Raw genomic sequence first — 15,829 nt, forward strand, 5'->3', positions numbered from 1 at the left:
AAATGTACGTTTCGGTATGTATTGGTACGTATCGGTGAGTATCGGTATGTATCGATCGGTATGTATCGGTATATATCAGCACGTATCAGTGAGTATTGATATATATATCGGTACGTATCGGTGCTACGGTCACATAATGGCCAATATGGGTAATTTTTCAGAAAAAAATGATTTTTTGAAGGGTTTTTGTTCCAAAGTTGTTGTCAGCCATATTTTTCCCTAACTAAAGTGGAAATCAAGGTTGGGAACAAAGATTTTACATTTATGGGACAACTACAGACCTTGAATTCTTAGTACGATACCCTCAATTTAGTGTTTATGCATAATACATGTTATCAATAGCTTTTTTTAATAAATTCTTTATGCAAAAGTGTTTAAAAAAATATTTTCTATCCATTAATGTGTCTATCTTTAGCGTATCTTAGTGTATCTCCGATACGATACGATACCCTCCGATACGTATCTTAATTTTGGCCGACCGATACGACGACCGATACCGATACTTTAATCCTTGGACTTTCACATAACACTTTACCTAGAAAATTTTGTTTACATGTTGGCAAATTTTCCAATGTTTGTTTTAAGGAGGTAAAATATGTTGTAAAATTTTATCGTAAAATTTCTCAATGTTTGTTTGACATTTATTTTTCATAGGAAAATCATTTAAAATAATTACCAAATGCCCTGCATCCACCTTTGAAGCTGTTTCTCAATTTTCTCTTCACTGTGTTGTGAAAATTAGCTCATCAAAAAAATTTTTTTTTTTATTTCCATTAATCTTTAATGTATATTTTTGTTGCATTGGTTGAACCCAAATTCCTAATGGTTGTCCAACTTCTAATTTTTAAATTTGAGAGCACATAAAAGAAATCAGAAAGGAAAATGAAGGCTGAGAGAATGATAAGGAGTCACAACTTACCTTCATCCTGTGGAGGATTTCTTTTCCCGTCATGATTCCTTGCATATAAAGTTAAGCGAGATGGAAGTTGGGGAAGGAGAGCCTAGTGTTTAAATTCTGAGACCGCATAAGACACGTGAGAGAGAGGTGGTAGTGGTTGAGGAGATCTGGAGATGTAACTGAAGAAATGATGAGGAAGATGAATGAAGCTTAATATTCAATCTCAATTAATGCTGGAAAAGAGAAATGACAAAAACGAAGGGAAAGTTCATAAAGCAAGAGAGAGAGAGACTCCACTTTAGATAAGGGTACCTTGTCTGTATTTCAATTGCAAAATCTAGGAGAACAACAAACAGAGGAGGAGTTCTACAGACGACTTTGGGGAAACCTCCAGAGCCTAACCTTGATTTCTTCCGCAGATTGAGAAGATGGAGCAAGCAGATCAAAGCGAGCAAATCGAGCAAGCGGATCGAGCTTCTTTTAGCTCATAGATTCTTCTTCTTTGAAGGAAACGCGATCCAGTTGATTTTGTCCGTAAAGCAAATAAATGATTTCCGGGTTACTCGATTCACTCGCTTGATCTACTCAATTTGCAAAAGAAATCAAGGTTAGGCTCTGGAGGTTTCCGCAAATCCGTTTGCAGAACTCCTCCTCTGTTTGTTGTTCTCCTAGATTCTACGATTGAAGTACGGACAAGGTACCCTCTCTCTCTCTCTCTCTCTCTCTGAACTTTCTCTTCATTTTTGGCAGGGTCTATGGTGTGGTGGAATTTAAGGAGATAAGGAGAAAAGGGATTTTGGCCATAAAAGGTTGGAACTTGTAACAACCCAAGGGATACCTTTCTTTCTTTGGTTAGAAGAGAACAATTTCCATGGGTTCATTTCTCAAAAACTTAGGGTGAAACCCTCTAATGCATCCACAAACGCTTGTTTCCTTCTTTTTACAAATCCCAAAAGGTCCACATGTACCATAAATATCTCATTGGCTAGTGATTACAAACTATACATTAACCCATTCTTTTTTCTTTATATTTCCATTAGAATCAAGAACCTCAGTGGCAATGTTAGAACTATTAGAAGTGGAATAAATATAGTACTGCCCTCCATAGCTATCATTTGTGAAGGTGATACCATTAATGTAATCTTGAGGCATACCCAGTGCTCCAATAAAGCTCCGACCGTTCCACTGACCTGATCTCTAGTGCTTCACTTCTTCAGTCCAGTTCATAACAGTAGCAACAGAGGTTCAAGGAAAAATTCCTAGGTGCCGGGTCATTTTCACTTTTCCAAGATGTTAATGTTAGATAAATTCCCAGTTCATCATTCCCTCCAAGCTTCATGTTTGGTATGAAAGTATTGGAGGGATGATCAAAACTCTGCCAAAGAACTAATGACCCATTTAGATCCTTAAGCGCAAAGTTTTCCTAGTCATCTAGTATTGCAATCCTATTATTTGAAGAAGCAGAAGCATTTGTATACCAAATGAGATTTGATTTTCCATCTAAAAGAACAAGATTCCCTTGACTGTTAATGGTTAATGTTCTAGGTAGGGAATCTGTAATAGGTTTCATGGTATTTATGATACATACAAGTAATATACTATATTGTGTGTTGAAAAAAAATTGCTGATGAAAATAGGTTTATACTTTGGAAAGTTAGTCAAAAACCTCTCTTCCTCACTCATCCCAGCAAACTATGTCTAACTTGCAGCCTTGCAGTGTATTGAGCTTATAGAAAAACTATATTCAAGTGCATGTTTTGAAATACTGTTTCAATAAATCAGAGGTCTAGAAAATCCTACTTGCCACCCAATAAAGAAAACAATTAATATTGCAATGCGTATTTCAACAAGGCAACATCAAAGACACCCATTAAATTTCAATAGGTTGACCAGCTACTCATATAGAGCTTACCCACCCAAGAAAGAAAAGCAATTAATATTGTACTATTAGACACAGACTCGATAGCCTCCTTCTTAGAGTGGGGGAGAAGGAGATTTGAAAGAGAAGGTGGTTGGGAATTCAATGTAGCTTATGGACATCCAAGTGATATCAAGATTCAATTATCCTCCAATCTATCAGAGATGGCTGGTGTGAGGGCTATGTAGGAAGATAGAGGAATGGAGAATGATGGAGGGGCAAGTGAAGATCCTGATCGAGGTCCCGTTAATCCTGTTCCTAATTGCTCTTATGCCAAAGTAGTTGGGAATGCTTCTTGGCCAGCGATTGATTCCCTCCTTGAACCAATCCAAGCTGGAAATATTAGGAGAATCATGATCCCTCAAGGCGACTATGAGTCCAAGCGGCAGAACTTTCGATTTGCTCTTATTGGAATGGTCAACTTCCGATTGATTTTTTTGGATGCTCTATGACAAGAGGCTGCAGAAAAATGGAATCTGAGTCAGGGAGTGGTGATGCATCCTCTTGGCAATGGATACGTCATCTTTCAATTCAAATGTGAAGGAGACAAGACGGCTATATGGAAGAGGAGCTTGATGAAGATAGGTAAGCAGTTGATCCATTTCCGGCACTGGATACCAAATTTCAACATTCATGAGAAGCATGTTTGGACCAAGCTTGTTTGGATCCACTTCCTATATCTCCCCCTAGAATATTGGCATGAGAATGTCCTCCTCTCAATTGCAAAACCGGTCCGGCATCCTGTTTCCTTGGATCGCCATACTAAGTAAGGACTGATGGATTATTTTGCAAGAGTCCTCATAGAAGTCGATGCTACTGAAATGGTATCACGTATTGAAGAGGTTCAAGTAGAGAGGATGGAGCCTGGCACAACCAACGTCTTCGTTTTCAGGTAGAAGGTGTTGTATGAGGATGGAATCACTCATTGTGGTTAAGGTTTGGGCATAGCATCGGAGGTTGCAGGTCAAAGAAACAAGAGGATGATTGGCAAGCTGCCATGGACAATGCCGGTATACCTAGGGCGGTCTAGGTTGATAGTCAAATCGGGGCAAGTCAACTCACAGGAGAAGCATGTGGGAGAAGGAGTCCCAAACGTGGCAGTCAATGCCGTTTCTGATTCTCCTCCCTTAAATGTCTCATTAAGATCTAATCAAGGACATTCAAGTATGGAAGGAAGTATATAGGTTGTTTTGGACTCCTTGCTGTCCAATTCAAATTTAAATTTGAATTATGCTGATTTGGAAACTCTAGCTGCTCAAGATGGGGAGTTATCTCCGAATAACAACCTTCCTATTATGGAGGTAGGTGAGGTGGTCGGTTCTGACAATGGGTCTGGGTCGGATTCAGACCCATCTGAATCTGAGGAGGAAGTCTAAATCGCCCAAGTTGAATCAGTTTCTCTCATGAGGCCTAGCTGTCTGAGGAGAGAAGTCATTAGCAAAGACACGGGCGGTAGTGGTGTCCAGCCTTCATGAGGGGGTTGCGTCTCTCACTCTCTTCACGGTAAAGGCGACTCTTAGATTTCAAGCTTCCCAGATACTGATTTGGTAAATGGTCGAGTAGCTCTGAATTTTCAAGAGGTCACAGCCGTTGACAGAGCAATTGCTACTCGTGAAAAAGGGACTGATGGTGCCCATAATGGAGGAAAGAAGAACAAAAGAAAGGTGGGTTAGACCAACAAGTTTGACAAAGCCCGACATTAACCCCATTCCTCATGAAATTTCTTTTTTGGAATATTAGAGGAGTGAGGAAGGCCGTTGGCTTAAGGGCCTTGAAGATTCTGCTGCGGGATCATTCCCCCGACATTGTATGTGTTGTTGAACCTATGGTTCACCCCTGTAAGTTCCCTTCCCTTATGGGTGAATATGATGGGATTTTCTTCTGATTTCATTCACAACCATTGGTTGGACAAAGTCCCAAACCTATGGATTTTGTGGAGGCAAGGAATACCTCGTCCCTCTATGATCTCTATGTCGGAGCAGCAAATATCAGTTGTAGTTGACTGGGTTGGCGCCAAGGTGGGTTTATCCTTCGTCCATGCCAGTAGCTTCAAAGCTTTGAGAAAAGATTTGTGGTTTGATTTGGGTCTTATAGGATTGATGACCATCCCATGGTTTGTCATAGGGGATTTTAACGCCACATTATTCTCTCATGAGAAAAGGGGCCCTGGTCGATTCAATCTAGCTTCGGCGACAGAATTCCAGGTGATGGTTGATTCTTGCAAGCTAATTTCTGTCCCCTCTCAGGGGAGGAAATATACCTGGACAAATAACTGTAGAAGGAGTCATGTGGCTGCGGTGCTTGATCATAGTTTCTGTAATGAAAAGTGGCTTGACTTCTTCAAGAACACATCGCAAAGAGTTCTTCAATGTACTGTGTTAGATCATGCCCCTCTCTTGGTGACTTTTGATGCTGTCCCTAAGCCATCAAACATCCCTTTTAGATTCCACATCTTCTTATGGTAATCCTATTATCACTCTTTTTCAGAAGCTGAAACAAGTTAAATTATTCTTGAAGCCATGGGTAGGCATACCTTTTCAAATCTTGAGATTGAGGTTGAGAAATCTTCCAAAGATTTCAAGGCCATCCAAGAAGAAATAGAAGCTTTAGGTATGTCAGAAGAGTTATTTGCCAAAGAGGCTGATGCTAAAACCGCCTTCCTTAAGGCCTCTCAAATGCACGCCCAACTATGCTCTGATAAAGCCAAGCATAAATAAATGAAAGATAGTGATTGGAATTCCAAGTTTTTCCATCTCTCCGTGAAAATGAGAAGGTCACAAAATCTGATTCACTCTCTGAAGAAAGATGATGGAACATGAATTTCTGATCAGCAAGCTTTAGCATCTTATGTCTCTGATTTTTATGAATCCTTCCATGGAGTGACCCATGCGACCCCCCACTGGGATCTTCTTGATTGTATTCCTCTGGAGTTACGAGAGAATGATAATGCGATCCTTGATGCTATTCCTTCTAAGGAGGAAATCAAAACCACAGTTTGGGAATTGGATCCAAATAGCTCCCCTGGCCCAGATGGGTTCTCAAGTATTTTTTTTAGACGAGTTTGGGATATTGTTGAGCATGATTTTTGAAGAGCTATTATTCATTTCTTTAGGGTGGAAAAAATTCCTTTGGGGGTTAACAACTGCTTCGTCACTCTAATTCCCAAAGTTTTAGGTGCTACTTCTCTAAAACATTTCCCCCAATCTGTAACGGTAACTTTTTTTCAAAAGTCATTTCCAAAATTTTGTCTTCAAGATTGTCTACTTTTCTTCCCCGTCTTATCTCTGAGGAGCAGGGAGCCTTCGAGAGAGGTAAAATAATTTCTGCAAACATTAGCTTTGCCTCTGAACTTGCAGATCTAATGCACTCTTTAGTGAGGGGAGGGGGTATGGGAATTAAATTAGATGTCTAGAAGGCCTTTGAGACTCTCTTTTGGGACTTTCTTTTTTCCACATTGAAGAAATTTGGCTTCTCTCATATTTGGATTTCATGGATTCATGAAATTCTCTCTTCCTCTAGAATCTCAATCCTAGTGAATAGTGGTCCTATTGGTTATTTTGGGGCTGCTCATGGTCTGTGCCAAGGAGACCCAATTTCTCCCATTCTTTTTATCCTGGCCGAGGAAGTTTTATGTAGAGGTCTGAAATTCTTATCAGAGAAGGGTAATTTGAAATCTCTTTCAGGGCCAAGAGGCACACCTGTCCCATCTCACTTATTATTTGCTGACGACATCTTTGTGTTCATGAATGCCTCAGCTTTCTCTGTTAGGAATCTTAAAAACCTTCTTCTCAGGTATCAAAAATTTTCTGGTCAGCATATAAACCTTGAGAAGAGGAAGCTTTTCTTTGGGAAGGTGGCTCCTCATAGGAAGCATTTCATATTAGAGACATTGGGCATCCCTATTTCTAAACTTCCCACTAAATATTTAGGAGTTGAGATATTCAAAGGAAGGGTTTCCAACAACCATCTTCTTCCAATGATGGATTAAATAAAAACAAAGCTTGCGGGATGGAAAGGGAAGCTTCTGTCCTTAGTGGGAAGAGTTGAGTTGGTTAGATCAGTAATCTATGGAATTCCCATTCACAACTTTGCTATTTATTGGTGGCCTCAATCTACCATTAAAACACTAGAGCGATGGATGCAAAATTTCATATGGTCTGATGATGTTGACAAACAAAAGAAAGTTGTAGTCAAGTGGGAAACTGCTTGCAAGTTAAAAAAAGAAGGAGGCCTCAGTATAAGAAAGTTGCGAGATGTTAACTCTGCTTGCTTGTCTAAACTAGCTTGGAAAATCAAGCACGAGGATAGAACTATGAGCTCTTTTTTTAGAGCTAGATTTATGAATGCAGATGGCCCGCTCAAGTCCAGCTATCTCTCTTCCTCGATTTTTCAGGTTTGAAAAAAGTATGGAACATCATTTCAAGTCTTGAATGGTGGACTGTTGAAAATGGGAGAAAGATAAACTTCTGGCATGATAGATGGCTGGATGAGACTTCTCTCATAGAGGGTTCAGGGCTGGATTCAAATGTTTTCAAGGGGGCACACACTAAAGTTGCAGAATTCATTGAATCGGATAGATGGGTTATTCCCACAACTAGATCATCTTTTCTAAAGGACACTTTCGCCACAGCCTCTCAGATAGTGGTATCTAATCTTGAGGATGTTTGTCATTGGACTCCTACTCCCTCAAGTATTTTTTCAACCCATTCTACATGGGACTGAATCAGGGCGAAGCATCCTTCTATCCCTTGGTTCATTATTGTATGGAATTCCCCCATTCAGCCATGGCAGGCCACTTTTAGTTGGAGGCTCTTTCATAAAAGCAAGCAGTGAGAAAATGGGGTGTTCATCTGTCTTCAAAATGCGAGCTCTGTGGAATGGCTGAAGAAACCTTGGTGCACCTATTCTTAAATTATAGCTTCTCTTCTCAGGTATGGAGCCTATTTTGCTCATTATTTAATACAGCCTAGCCCTCTTTCTCCAACATGGAAGACATGTTAAAATGGTGGAAAGAGAAAGCAAGATCCATCTCTTCAGTGCACACTAATTTCACATCCACTATTGCTAATCTGCTATGTGCTAGAAAGATTGGAATTCCCATCCATCAGGGTAAAAGAAGAGAGCCTAAGGAAGTTTATTGGTGTCCTCCTTTTTCAGGATGGACAAAATTAAATACCGATGGTTGTTCCTTAAGAAACCCAGGGAAGTCTGATGTAGGAGGCGTTTTTAGGGATGAAAATGCTCAAGTTATTATGAACTTTAGAGAAGTCATAAGAATAACTTCCAACTTTGAAGCAGAAATTCAGGCTGTGATTTTTGGTTTGGAATATATTAGAATCATCAAAGTGCAGAAGCTTTGGATCGAATGCAACTCTATGGCGGTGGTCACCCTTCTTTTCAAAGGTTTTGTTCCTTGGTCCGTATATCAAAGATGAAGAAATCTCTGGCCTTACTTAAGCTTCATTGATTGGAATATTACTCACTTCCATCGTGAGGTCAATTTAGTTGTTGATTTCTTGGCTAAAATGGCTGCAAAATATTATGCGACCGATCCTGTGTCTGTGTGGTCCCCTTTGATGTCTATGGAGCAAGAAATGGACGCAAATAAATGACCCCATTTTAGATTCATGTAAAATGGGTTGTCATTTCGTCCTTTGCGAAGAAGGAAAAAAAAGGTTTGCATTAATTCCGTCCTCTCTCCTCTCTTTCTCTTTCATGAGGGAGGTGTGTGTGATGCGTGCTTACCCTGTGGGCCCCGCACTGCCGTATCGTTGCTCGAAGATACGTGGAGGCCTATTTTGTAAGAGTGTAAAGTTCATCCTTTGAGACGGGGATTTGATGATGGTCCAATATGGGTATTGGGATAATGCAAAAGGGTTTGGAGTCGCCGCCTAGGGTTATGGGCCTTAGACCCAAGGGGTGTGCCCAATTCCTAAGAAAAGGGCCCGAAAGTTGGTCTGGTCCAGAGATTTAGGGTAAGTGTTAGGTTACAAAATTGGGAAGGTGTTAGGCACCCAATTTTTCTGGTTCAACCAATCTTCCTACTAGATGCTTAAGAACGAACATTTTCCACAATTATTCCTATTCCGTTTGCAAGCCTAAGTTATCACAGATATTTACATTGACTAAATTTAAATGACTATGTATACTAAAATAAGGGCTATATAAAGTCTACATTGTGCTAATTCTGTTAAGAAATTATACTTGAGCTTGACCCCTGTTTCGAGTCAAGAGGGGTGGAACCCCTGGTTGATGCTAGTATGAACTTCCTTGTGGATTCTCCTGGCTCAAGGGAAGATGGTCTTGACCTCCAACTTCCTTTCTTGAGAGATGCTGACTGTGATAATATTCGGGCAAAGTTCTGGCTAGGAACGGTTACTTTCGGATTTTGGTTGAGGTGGCACTCCGATAGAGCTTCGGTTGGGGGTAGGCTATAGGATGGCTAGGCTGAGGTGGCACTCTGGTAGAGCTTCCACTAGGGATAGGCTATGGGAGGGCTAGACTAAGGTGGCACTCCGATAGAGCTTCCGCTGGGGATAGGCTATGGGAGGGCTAGGCTGAGATGGCACTCCGACAAAGCTTCCACTGGGGATAGGCTATGGGAGGGCTAGGCTGAGGTGGCACGATGACAGAACTTCCACTAGGGATAGGCTATGGGAGGGCTAGGAGGAAACTTTTCCTAAAAAATATCACTCAAAGAAAGCAAAGGATTGAAGAATCCCAAAGGCCCGATGAACACTTCGAAGATCCAAAGGACACTTCGGATCTTATGAAGATCCAAAGAACACTTCGGATCTTATGAAGATCTCTCCGAAGACTTGGAAATCCTCAAGGGGGGAAAGGGGAGGAGAGAGGGCAAAGCTTTACTACTATAGGGTGCTCACTTAAGAGACTTGGATTATGGTGGTAATGTTGTGTGTAAAATCAAAGGGAGGGGGTATTTATAGAATTTTAGGACCAATAGGGAGGAGAGAGAAAATTTCTTAACTAATGGGAGTTAAAAGTAATTTTTCTAAACCAATGGGGTGAAAGTAAGAAATTTTGGCCCAATGGGGTGGAGGGTAATTTTTCATAGCCAATAGGGTGAAAGACAATTTTTTTGGACCAATAATGGGAAAAGATTCCTTTTTGGACCAATGGAAGGCCACAATGTAAGGTACACAGGCGGGTGAAGAGGGAATTCCTTCTTCGATCTGGTTACTGGAAGGGGGATTCCGATTGCCAGGGGGAGCGATGGAGGTTTTGACAGGGGTGTAGGAGCTTCGGCTGAGGTGCTGGAGGTCCGACAGAGGTGCTGGAGCTCCGATAGTGGTGCTGGGGCTTCGGAAAGGATGTGGGGGCTTCGGAAAGGATGTGGGGGCTTCGGCAGGGGTGCGGGGGCTCCGTTATGGGTGCGTGGGCTCCAACATGGGTGCAAGAACTCAAACATGGGTGTTGGAACTTGGCCTGGTATAAGCAGGACTTGGTCGGGTACACGCGGGGCTTGGCGGAGTGCACGAAGGGTTTAGTCGGGTGCATGCAAGGCTTTGTTGGGTGCACACGGGGCTTGGTCATGTGCACGCAGAGCTTGGTTGTGTGCACGTGGGGCTTGGCCGTGTGCCCGCGGGGCTTGCATGGGCGGGGTTTGGGCACTCAAGGCAAGGCATGGGGTCTCACATAGGCGAACTTCGGGCACTCAAGGCAAGGCATAGGTGCTCGCATGGGCGGGTTTGGGTGCTCAAGGCAAGGCATGTGTGCTCGCATGGTTGGGGTTTGGGCACTTTATGTACGATTTTCGGGAATGATTGTGGGAGATCCGATGGTCTGATTTTGACGTACCATATATCGTTGGAATCGTAATTCCAAGTATTATGCATTTGTGAGGTCACTTTGATTGGATTTTTTTTTGCTAGAGGATTTTTTCATTAAAAGAAGAAAAAAAAAACTTCAAAAGAACAAAACTCAAAAACAAAACACCACTAGTCATCCCAACTCCCACCTTCCACCTTCGGCATTACCATCAGCAGGAGAGTGAAAGACTCAAACTAAATAAATCTAAAGTGCGGTCTTCCATCGGCATCCCTAGCCAGAATGTCCACTATATGAGATGGAAACACCACATTTTCAGCCATAATCCCATACTTTGCCGCATCTCTAGCTAGGTAGTCAGCAATCGCATTCCCTTCTATATAATTATGAGAAATTTTCCATCTAATACCATTCAGATAAGTTTGAAGAGACAACCATCTTTGCAAAGCAAACCACAACACTTTCTTTTGTTGAAGCAAAGTCACCACCGCACTTGAGTTCGATTCCACCCACAACATTTTAATTCTCATATCTTTGGCTGTCATCAACCCTTCCATCAACCCTCTATTTTTGCTTCAAAGGCACCAATCACCTCTAGAAACGTTTTATATGAGCTTAGCACCCTTCCCCGCTGATCTCTAAATATTCCTCCTACACCAACCTGCCCTGGATTCCCCAAAGAGCTTCCATCAAAATTGAGATTAATCCAGTTGACAAAAGGCTTACACCAAAAAACCTCCAACGTCTCCCTGTGAGATCCATCCTGAATAGGAACACCAAGGCGTCTGTAGCATAAAACATCATTTGGAGTTTTCACTTCTCCCTTTGTTGAAGGCTCATTTCTTCTAATGTCTTCCACAACCATGATAGAAATGTATTTTCCTAGTCTTTCTTTGCATCATATTTCCTGCTATTTCTTTCCCTCTATAAGTGGTCCAGAACTATTCCAAAACTCATTGACCACGCCTCCTTACAACAAACTATTTTAAGCTTTCTTTTCCACCATTGAGCAAGCTCAAAGAGAGATGACTGATTGCCCCTATTCAAGTTAAAACAATCACAAACGTAGCACCAGATTTTTCTAGAGAAAGAGCAAGAGATAAATAGGTGATCCAAGGATTCCTCCTCCACTTTACATAGCTCACATCTGGACACCAATGGAACTGCTCTCTTTTTAACCATATCATCCGTTGGGACCTTTCCATGAAGAATTCTCTACGCCAGGGGTGAAACCCGAGGCAGCTGCTTTTTACACCAAATTAAGGAAGCCCAAGGCACTATTTGGTTCTTCTTTCGAATATCCTCCCAGGCAGATTTGGAACTGAATTTCCCATCAATAGTTAAGCTCCACATACACCTATCGACGCATTCAAAATCTGGAATATTTATAGTTGAAATAGAATAAAAAATACCTCTCATGAAATTGGAATTTACCTCAGGTAAACACCATTTGAAATCTTGAATGAAACGATGCACCTTCCCTTCCAGGTCCAACGATCCGCACCATCCACACCTTCTTCCAGAGCTGCCTCACCCACCCAAATGTCATTCCAGAAATTTATTGATCTTCCATCCCCAACAATCCATCTTTCTTTTGAAGAAATAAAATTCCACACACTTTTTATACCAGGCCTTATGGACGATCTACCATACCCTTTCTTAGGTGTCCCTTTTTTACCATGAAATCTGGCCCTCATGAACCTACTAGTCGCCGAGTCTTCATGCTTTATTTTCCATGCAGTTTTACATAGCATGGCTTTGTTAACATCTCTTAATCTCCTCAACCCAAGGCCTCCTTCCTCCTTAGGTTTGCAACACTGATCCCAGTTGACCACAATTCTTTTCATCGAATCTACCTCGCCCTACCAAACAAAGTTACACATCCACTTTTCTAGAGTCTCAATCATAGATGCAGGCCACCAATAGACAACAAAACTATGTGATGGCATGCTCATGATCACTGATCTCACCAGCTCCACCCTACCAGTCAGGGACAATAGTTTACCCTTCCATCCTGATAACCGATCTTTCACTCTATCCATGATTGGCATCACTGACTCCTTTTTAATTCTTCCTTTGAAAATTTCCACCCCCAAGTACCTTGTAGGGAACATACAAAGGGGAATCCCTAACTCCTCCACTATAGCCTGCTTTCTCTGAGAAGATATATCCCCCCAAAAAATTTTACTCTTCTCTAGATTGATTTTCTGCCCAGAAAACTCCTGATACTTACTAAGGAAGCTCTTTAAATTTTTAACATACCTGATTGAAGCATTTGCAAAGATGAATATATCATCTGCAAAAAGACTATGAGCAGGAGTGATCACCCCACGAGGGCCTTTGAGCGGTTGAATCTTCATGTCAGCCACAAGCAAATGAAGACCTCTACATAACACCTCCTCTGCAAGGATGAACAACAATGGGGATAGGGGATCCCCTTGTCTAAGCCCTCTCTCCACTCCAAAATACCCAATCGGGCCACCATTAAGGAGTACTGACACTTTTGCAAAGGCCAACAACTGATGAACCCAGGATATCCAGTTCTCAGAAAACCCAAACTTCCTCAGCACTTGGAACATAAAATCCCAAGAGATTGTGTCGTATGCTTTCTGGATGTCAATCTTCAACCCCATTTCACCCCCTCTGGAAGTAGAAAACAGAAAATCTGATAGCTCTGAAGCCAAGGAAATATTAGAGTGGATGATTTTGCCTTTTTGAAAGGCTCCCTGCTCTTCAGATATCAAACGAGGCAGCATCCCTAAAAGTCTTATCGCTATAATTTTTTGGATAATTTTACAAAACAAAATTCCCCAAACATAATGGTCTAAATTTATCTAGAGAGCAAGCCCCCTCTGTCTTAGGAATTAACACCAAAAAATTACTGTTAATGCCATATGGAATAATTCCCCTATTGAAAAAACCTCTAACAGCATTACAGACATCAACGTAAATAATTTCCCAGCAAACTTTGTGCAACATACCTGGGAAGCCATCCAGACCTGGAGCACTCTCAGGATCAAGCTCCCAGATCAGCCCTTTGATTTCATCATTGGAAGGCATCTTATCCAACCTCCATCTATTCGCTTCTTCCAAGACTTGGGCGATGCAATCCAGTATGTCCAGATGATCCGTAGTAGGGGAACTCTTTAAAAAATTCTCATATTAGTTTCTGATATAAATCTCCAACTGAGGCTTCTTAGAAATTACCTGATCAGCGCCCACCTTCAAGCTTATGATTGTATTTTTCATTCTCCTAATTTTTTCTGATATATGAAAAAATTTGGAACTTCTATCCCCCTGTAATCTCCATCTGGATCGAGCCTTCTCAACCCAAAGCTTCTCGTACCCTTCCATTGCCTTCAAATGCCTCGATTTTGCCTCAGCTTCCTCATCAAACAATTGATCATCCATGCCTTTCTCCTCAATCTCCATCTGGATCTCTTCAAGCCCCTTAAGTGCTTCGTGCACTTCCAAATTAACATTAGGAAAGGCACCTCTTGCCCACTCTCTTATATCTTCCTTGAGCCTTTTAATTTTCTAACTAAAAACATGAATGGTAGATCCACTAATCCAGACGTCCCAGGAACCTTTCACAATAGCCACAAAATTCTCGTGCTCTGCCCAAAATCTCTGAAATCGAAACGGGCAATTCAGAGGTTTTACAAAAGCCTCAGGCACCACCAATAGAGGGGAGTGATCAGACGCACCATAGAGCAGTACCCTCTGATGGCAATCCTTAAAAACTGTGAACCAATCATCTGTGCAAAAGCTCCTATCCAGCACTGCAACTACATTCCCCCTACGCCAGTTATTAGTCCAGGTAAACTTACGCCCCTGAGAAGGAATTTGGATAAGGGAGCACCCATCAACCATTGCTCCAAACTCAGCTACAGACCCCAGGTTAAAGGATCCTGGGCCTCGTTTTTCATGAGCTTGAAAGGTAGCGTTGAAGTCGCCAAGGACCAACCAAGGAGTGCCTTGGCTCGGAGCAGACATAGCTAGGTTAGTCCATAGATCCCTTCTCGTAGCCCTGAAACAGTTTGCATGCACCACTGACAAAGCAAAAGGCCTCTGCTGCCACCAACACCTTAACAAAATATGCTGATCAAAAAAGGAGATTACATCTGGCTTTCTCAAGCCTCTTCTTCATAAAGCCCACAGGTTCGGGACCTTATTAGTCCTCTCATTATGAATAAAATCCGTATCAAAGCCAATACTATTGAAGAATTTTTTCAAATATTTTTGAATCTCCACCATAGGTTTTGCTAAACTAATAATATCCGGAGCCTCCTTCCTAACCAAGTTCCCTAAGGCCAAGCCACCAGCCTTCTTCTTGATACCTCTAATATTCCAAAACAACACTATCATAATCACTTTTTTTGGAGAGCCAACCGATCAGACTTACGAAAAGTCTGCTCATGGGAAGCCATGTTCTTCCCTTTCTGTTTCCTTCTTTCCTCCATGCTTCCCTCCCTCTCCAGAGCTTGATTGTCCACTGCCTCCACATCCATATGATGAACTGCCATTGCTCCATATGAGTATTCCTACTACATAACAACTTCTGATTGAGTCGCCCTATGAACATTCTGAACGTCCTCATTGTGGACTTCCTTAAGGGCCAACCCTGGTCCAAGATCCGATCCATCATCCGCTCCAGCAATGGATCCACTATCTTGAGCCAAATCAGGCTCATTTGAGCCATTATTCACCTCAATATTCTCCTTATTAGATTCCAAATTAGGACTCTTCTCTGAAGGAATGACAATTTCAAACTCTCCTTACATTTGGTCTCCTTCCATATACAATGGAATATTCTCCCTTGAATGAGAGTGAGATAAGAAAGAATCTCCCCTAACCTGGGAAGGAGATTTTCCCCAATTGGAAACTAAATTTTTTGGAAATTCACCACCATGTTCAGCCTCTGTCCGCTCAGCACTACCACTCTCCGCCATGGCCACCACCACTAAATCTTCCTTCTCTCTAGTACGATCAGAGGGAATTTTCCTCTCCCTACACTCAGCAAAGGTATGACCCACCTTTTTGCAGAAGCTGCATTTGTTCATGTCATCTTCATATATTATTATCTATTTGAACCAGAATATCTCATCTGAACCAGGTTGTTTTCTTTCTACATGAAGTTCCTCCACCCTCCTAGCCCCTACCACCTCCACTTGGACTCGCACAAAATTTCCCATTGCAGTCGACCTTGTACATTTATCCAAAGC

At 41.8% G+C, this 15,829-nt stretch overlaps 1 protein-coding gene across 1 annotated transcript; it reads right to left on the reverse strand.

Moving 5' to 3' along the window:
• Positions 1 to 11,160: 11,160 nt before the first annotated feature.
• Positions 11,161 to 15,130, reverse strand: LOC122068701. The gene is made up of 7 exons (XM_042632615.1): positions 14,979 to 15,130; positions 14,325 to 14,691; positions 13,812 to 14,141; positions 13,487 to 13,748; positions 12,575 to 13,377; positions 12,039 to 12,466; positions 11,161 to 11,389 (listed from the first exon to the last, which is right to left on the reverse strand). The coding sequence occupies exons 1-7, from the start codon at positions 15,128 to 15,130 to the stop codon at positions 11,161 to 11,163; spliced, it is 2,571 nt and encodes an 856-aa protein (XP_042488549.1).
• Between the last annotated feature and the right edge of the window lie 699 nt (positions 15,131 to 15,829).

Source organism: Macadamia integrifolia, chromosome 1 (genome assembly GCF_013358625.1).
Source record: "Macadamia integrifolia cultivar HAES 741 chromosome 1, SCU_Mint_v3, whole genome shotgun sequence".
Lineage (NCBI taxonomy): Eukaryota > Viridiplantae > Streptophyta > Magnoliopsida > Proteales > Proteaceae > Macadamia > Macadamia integrifolia.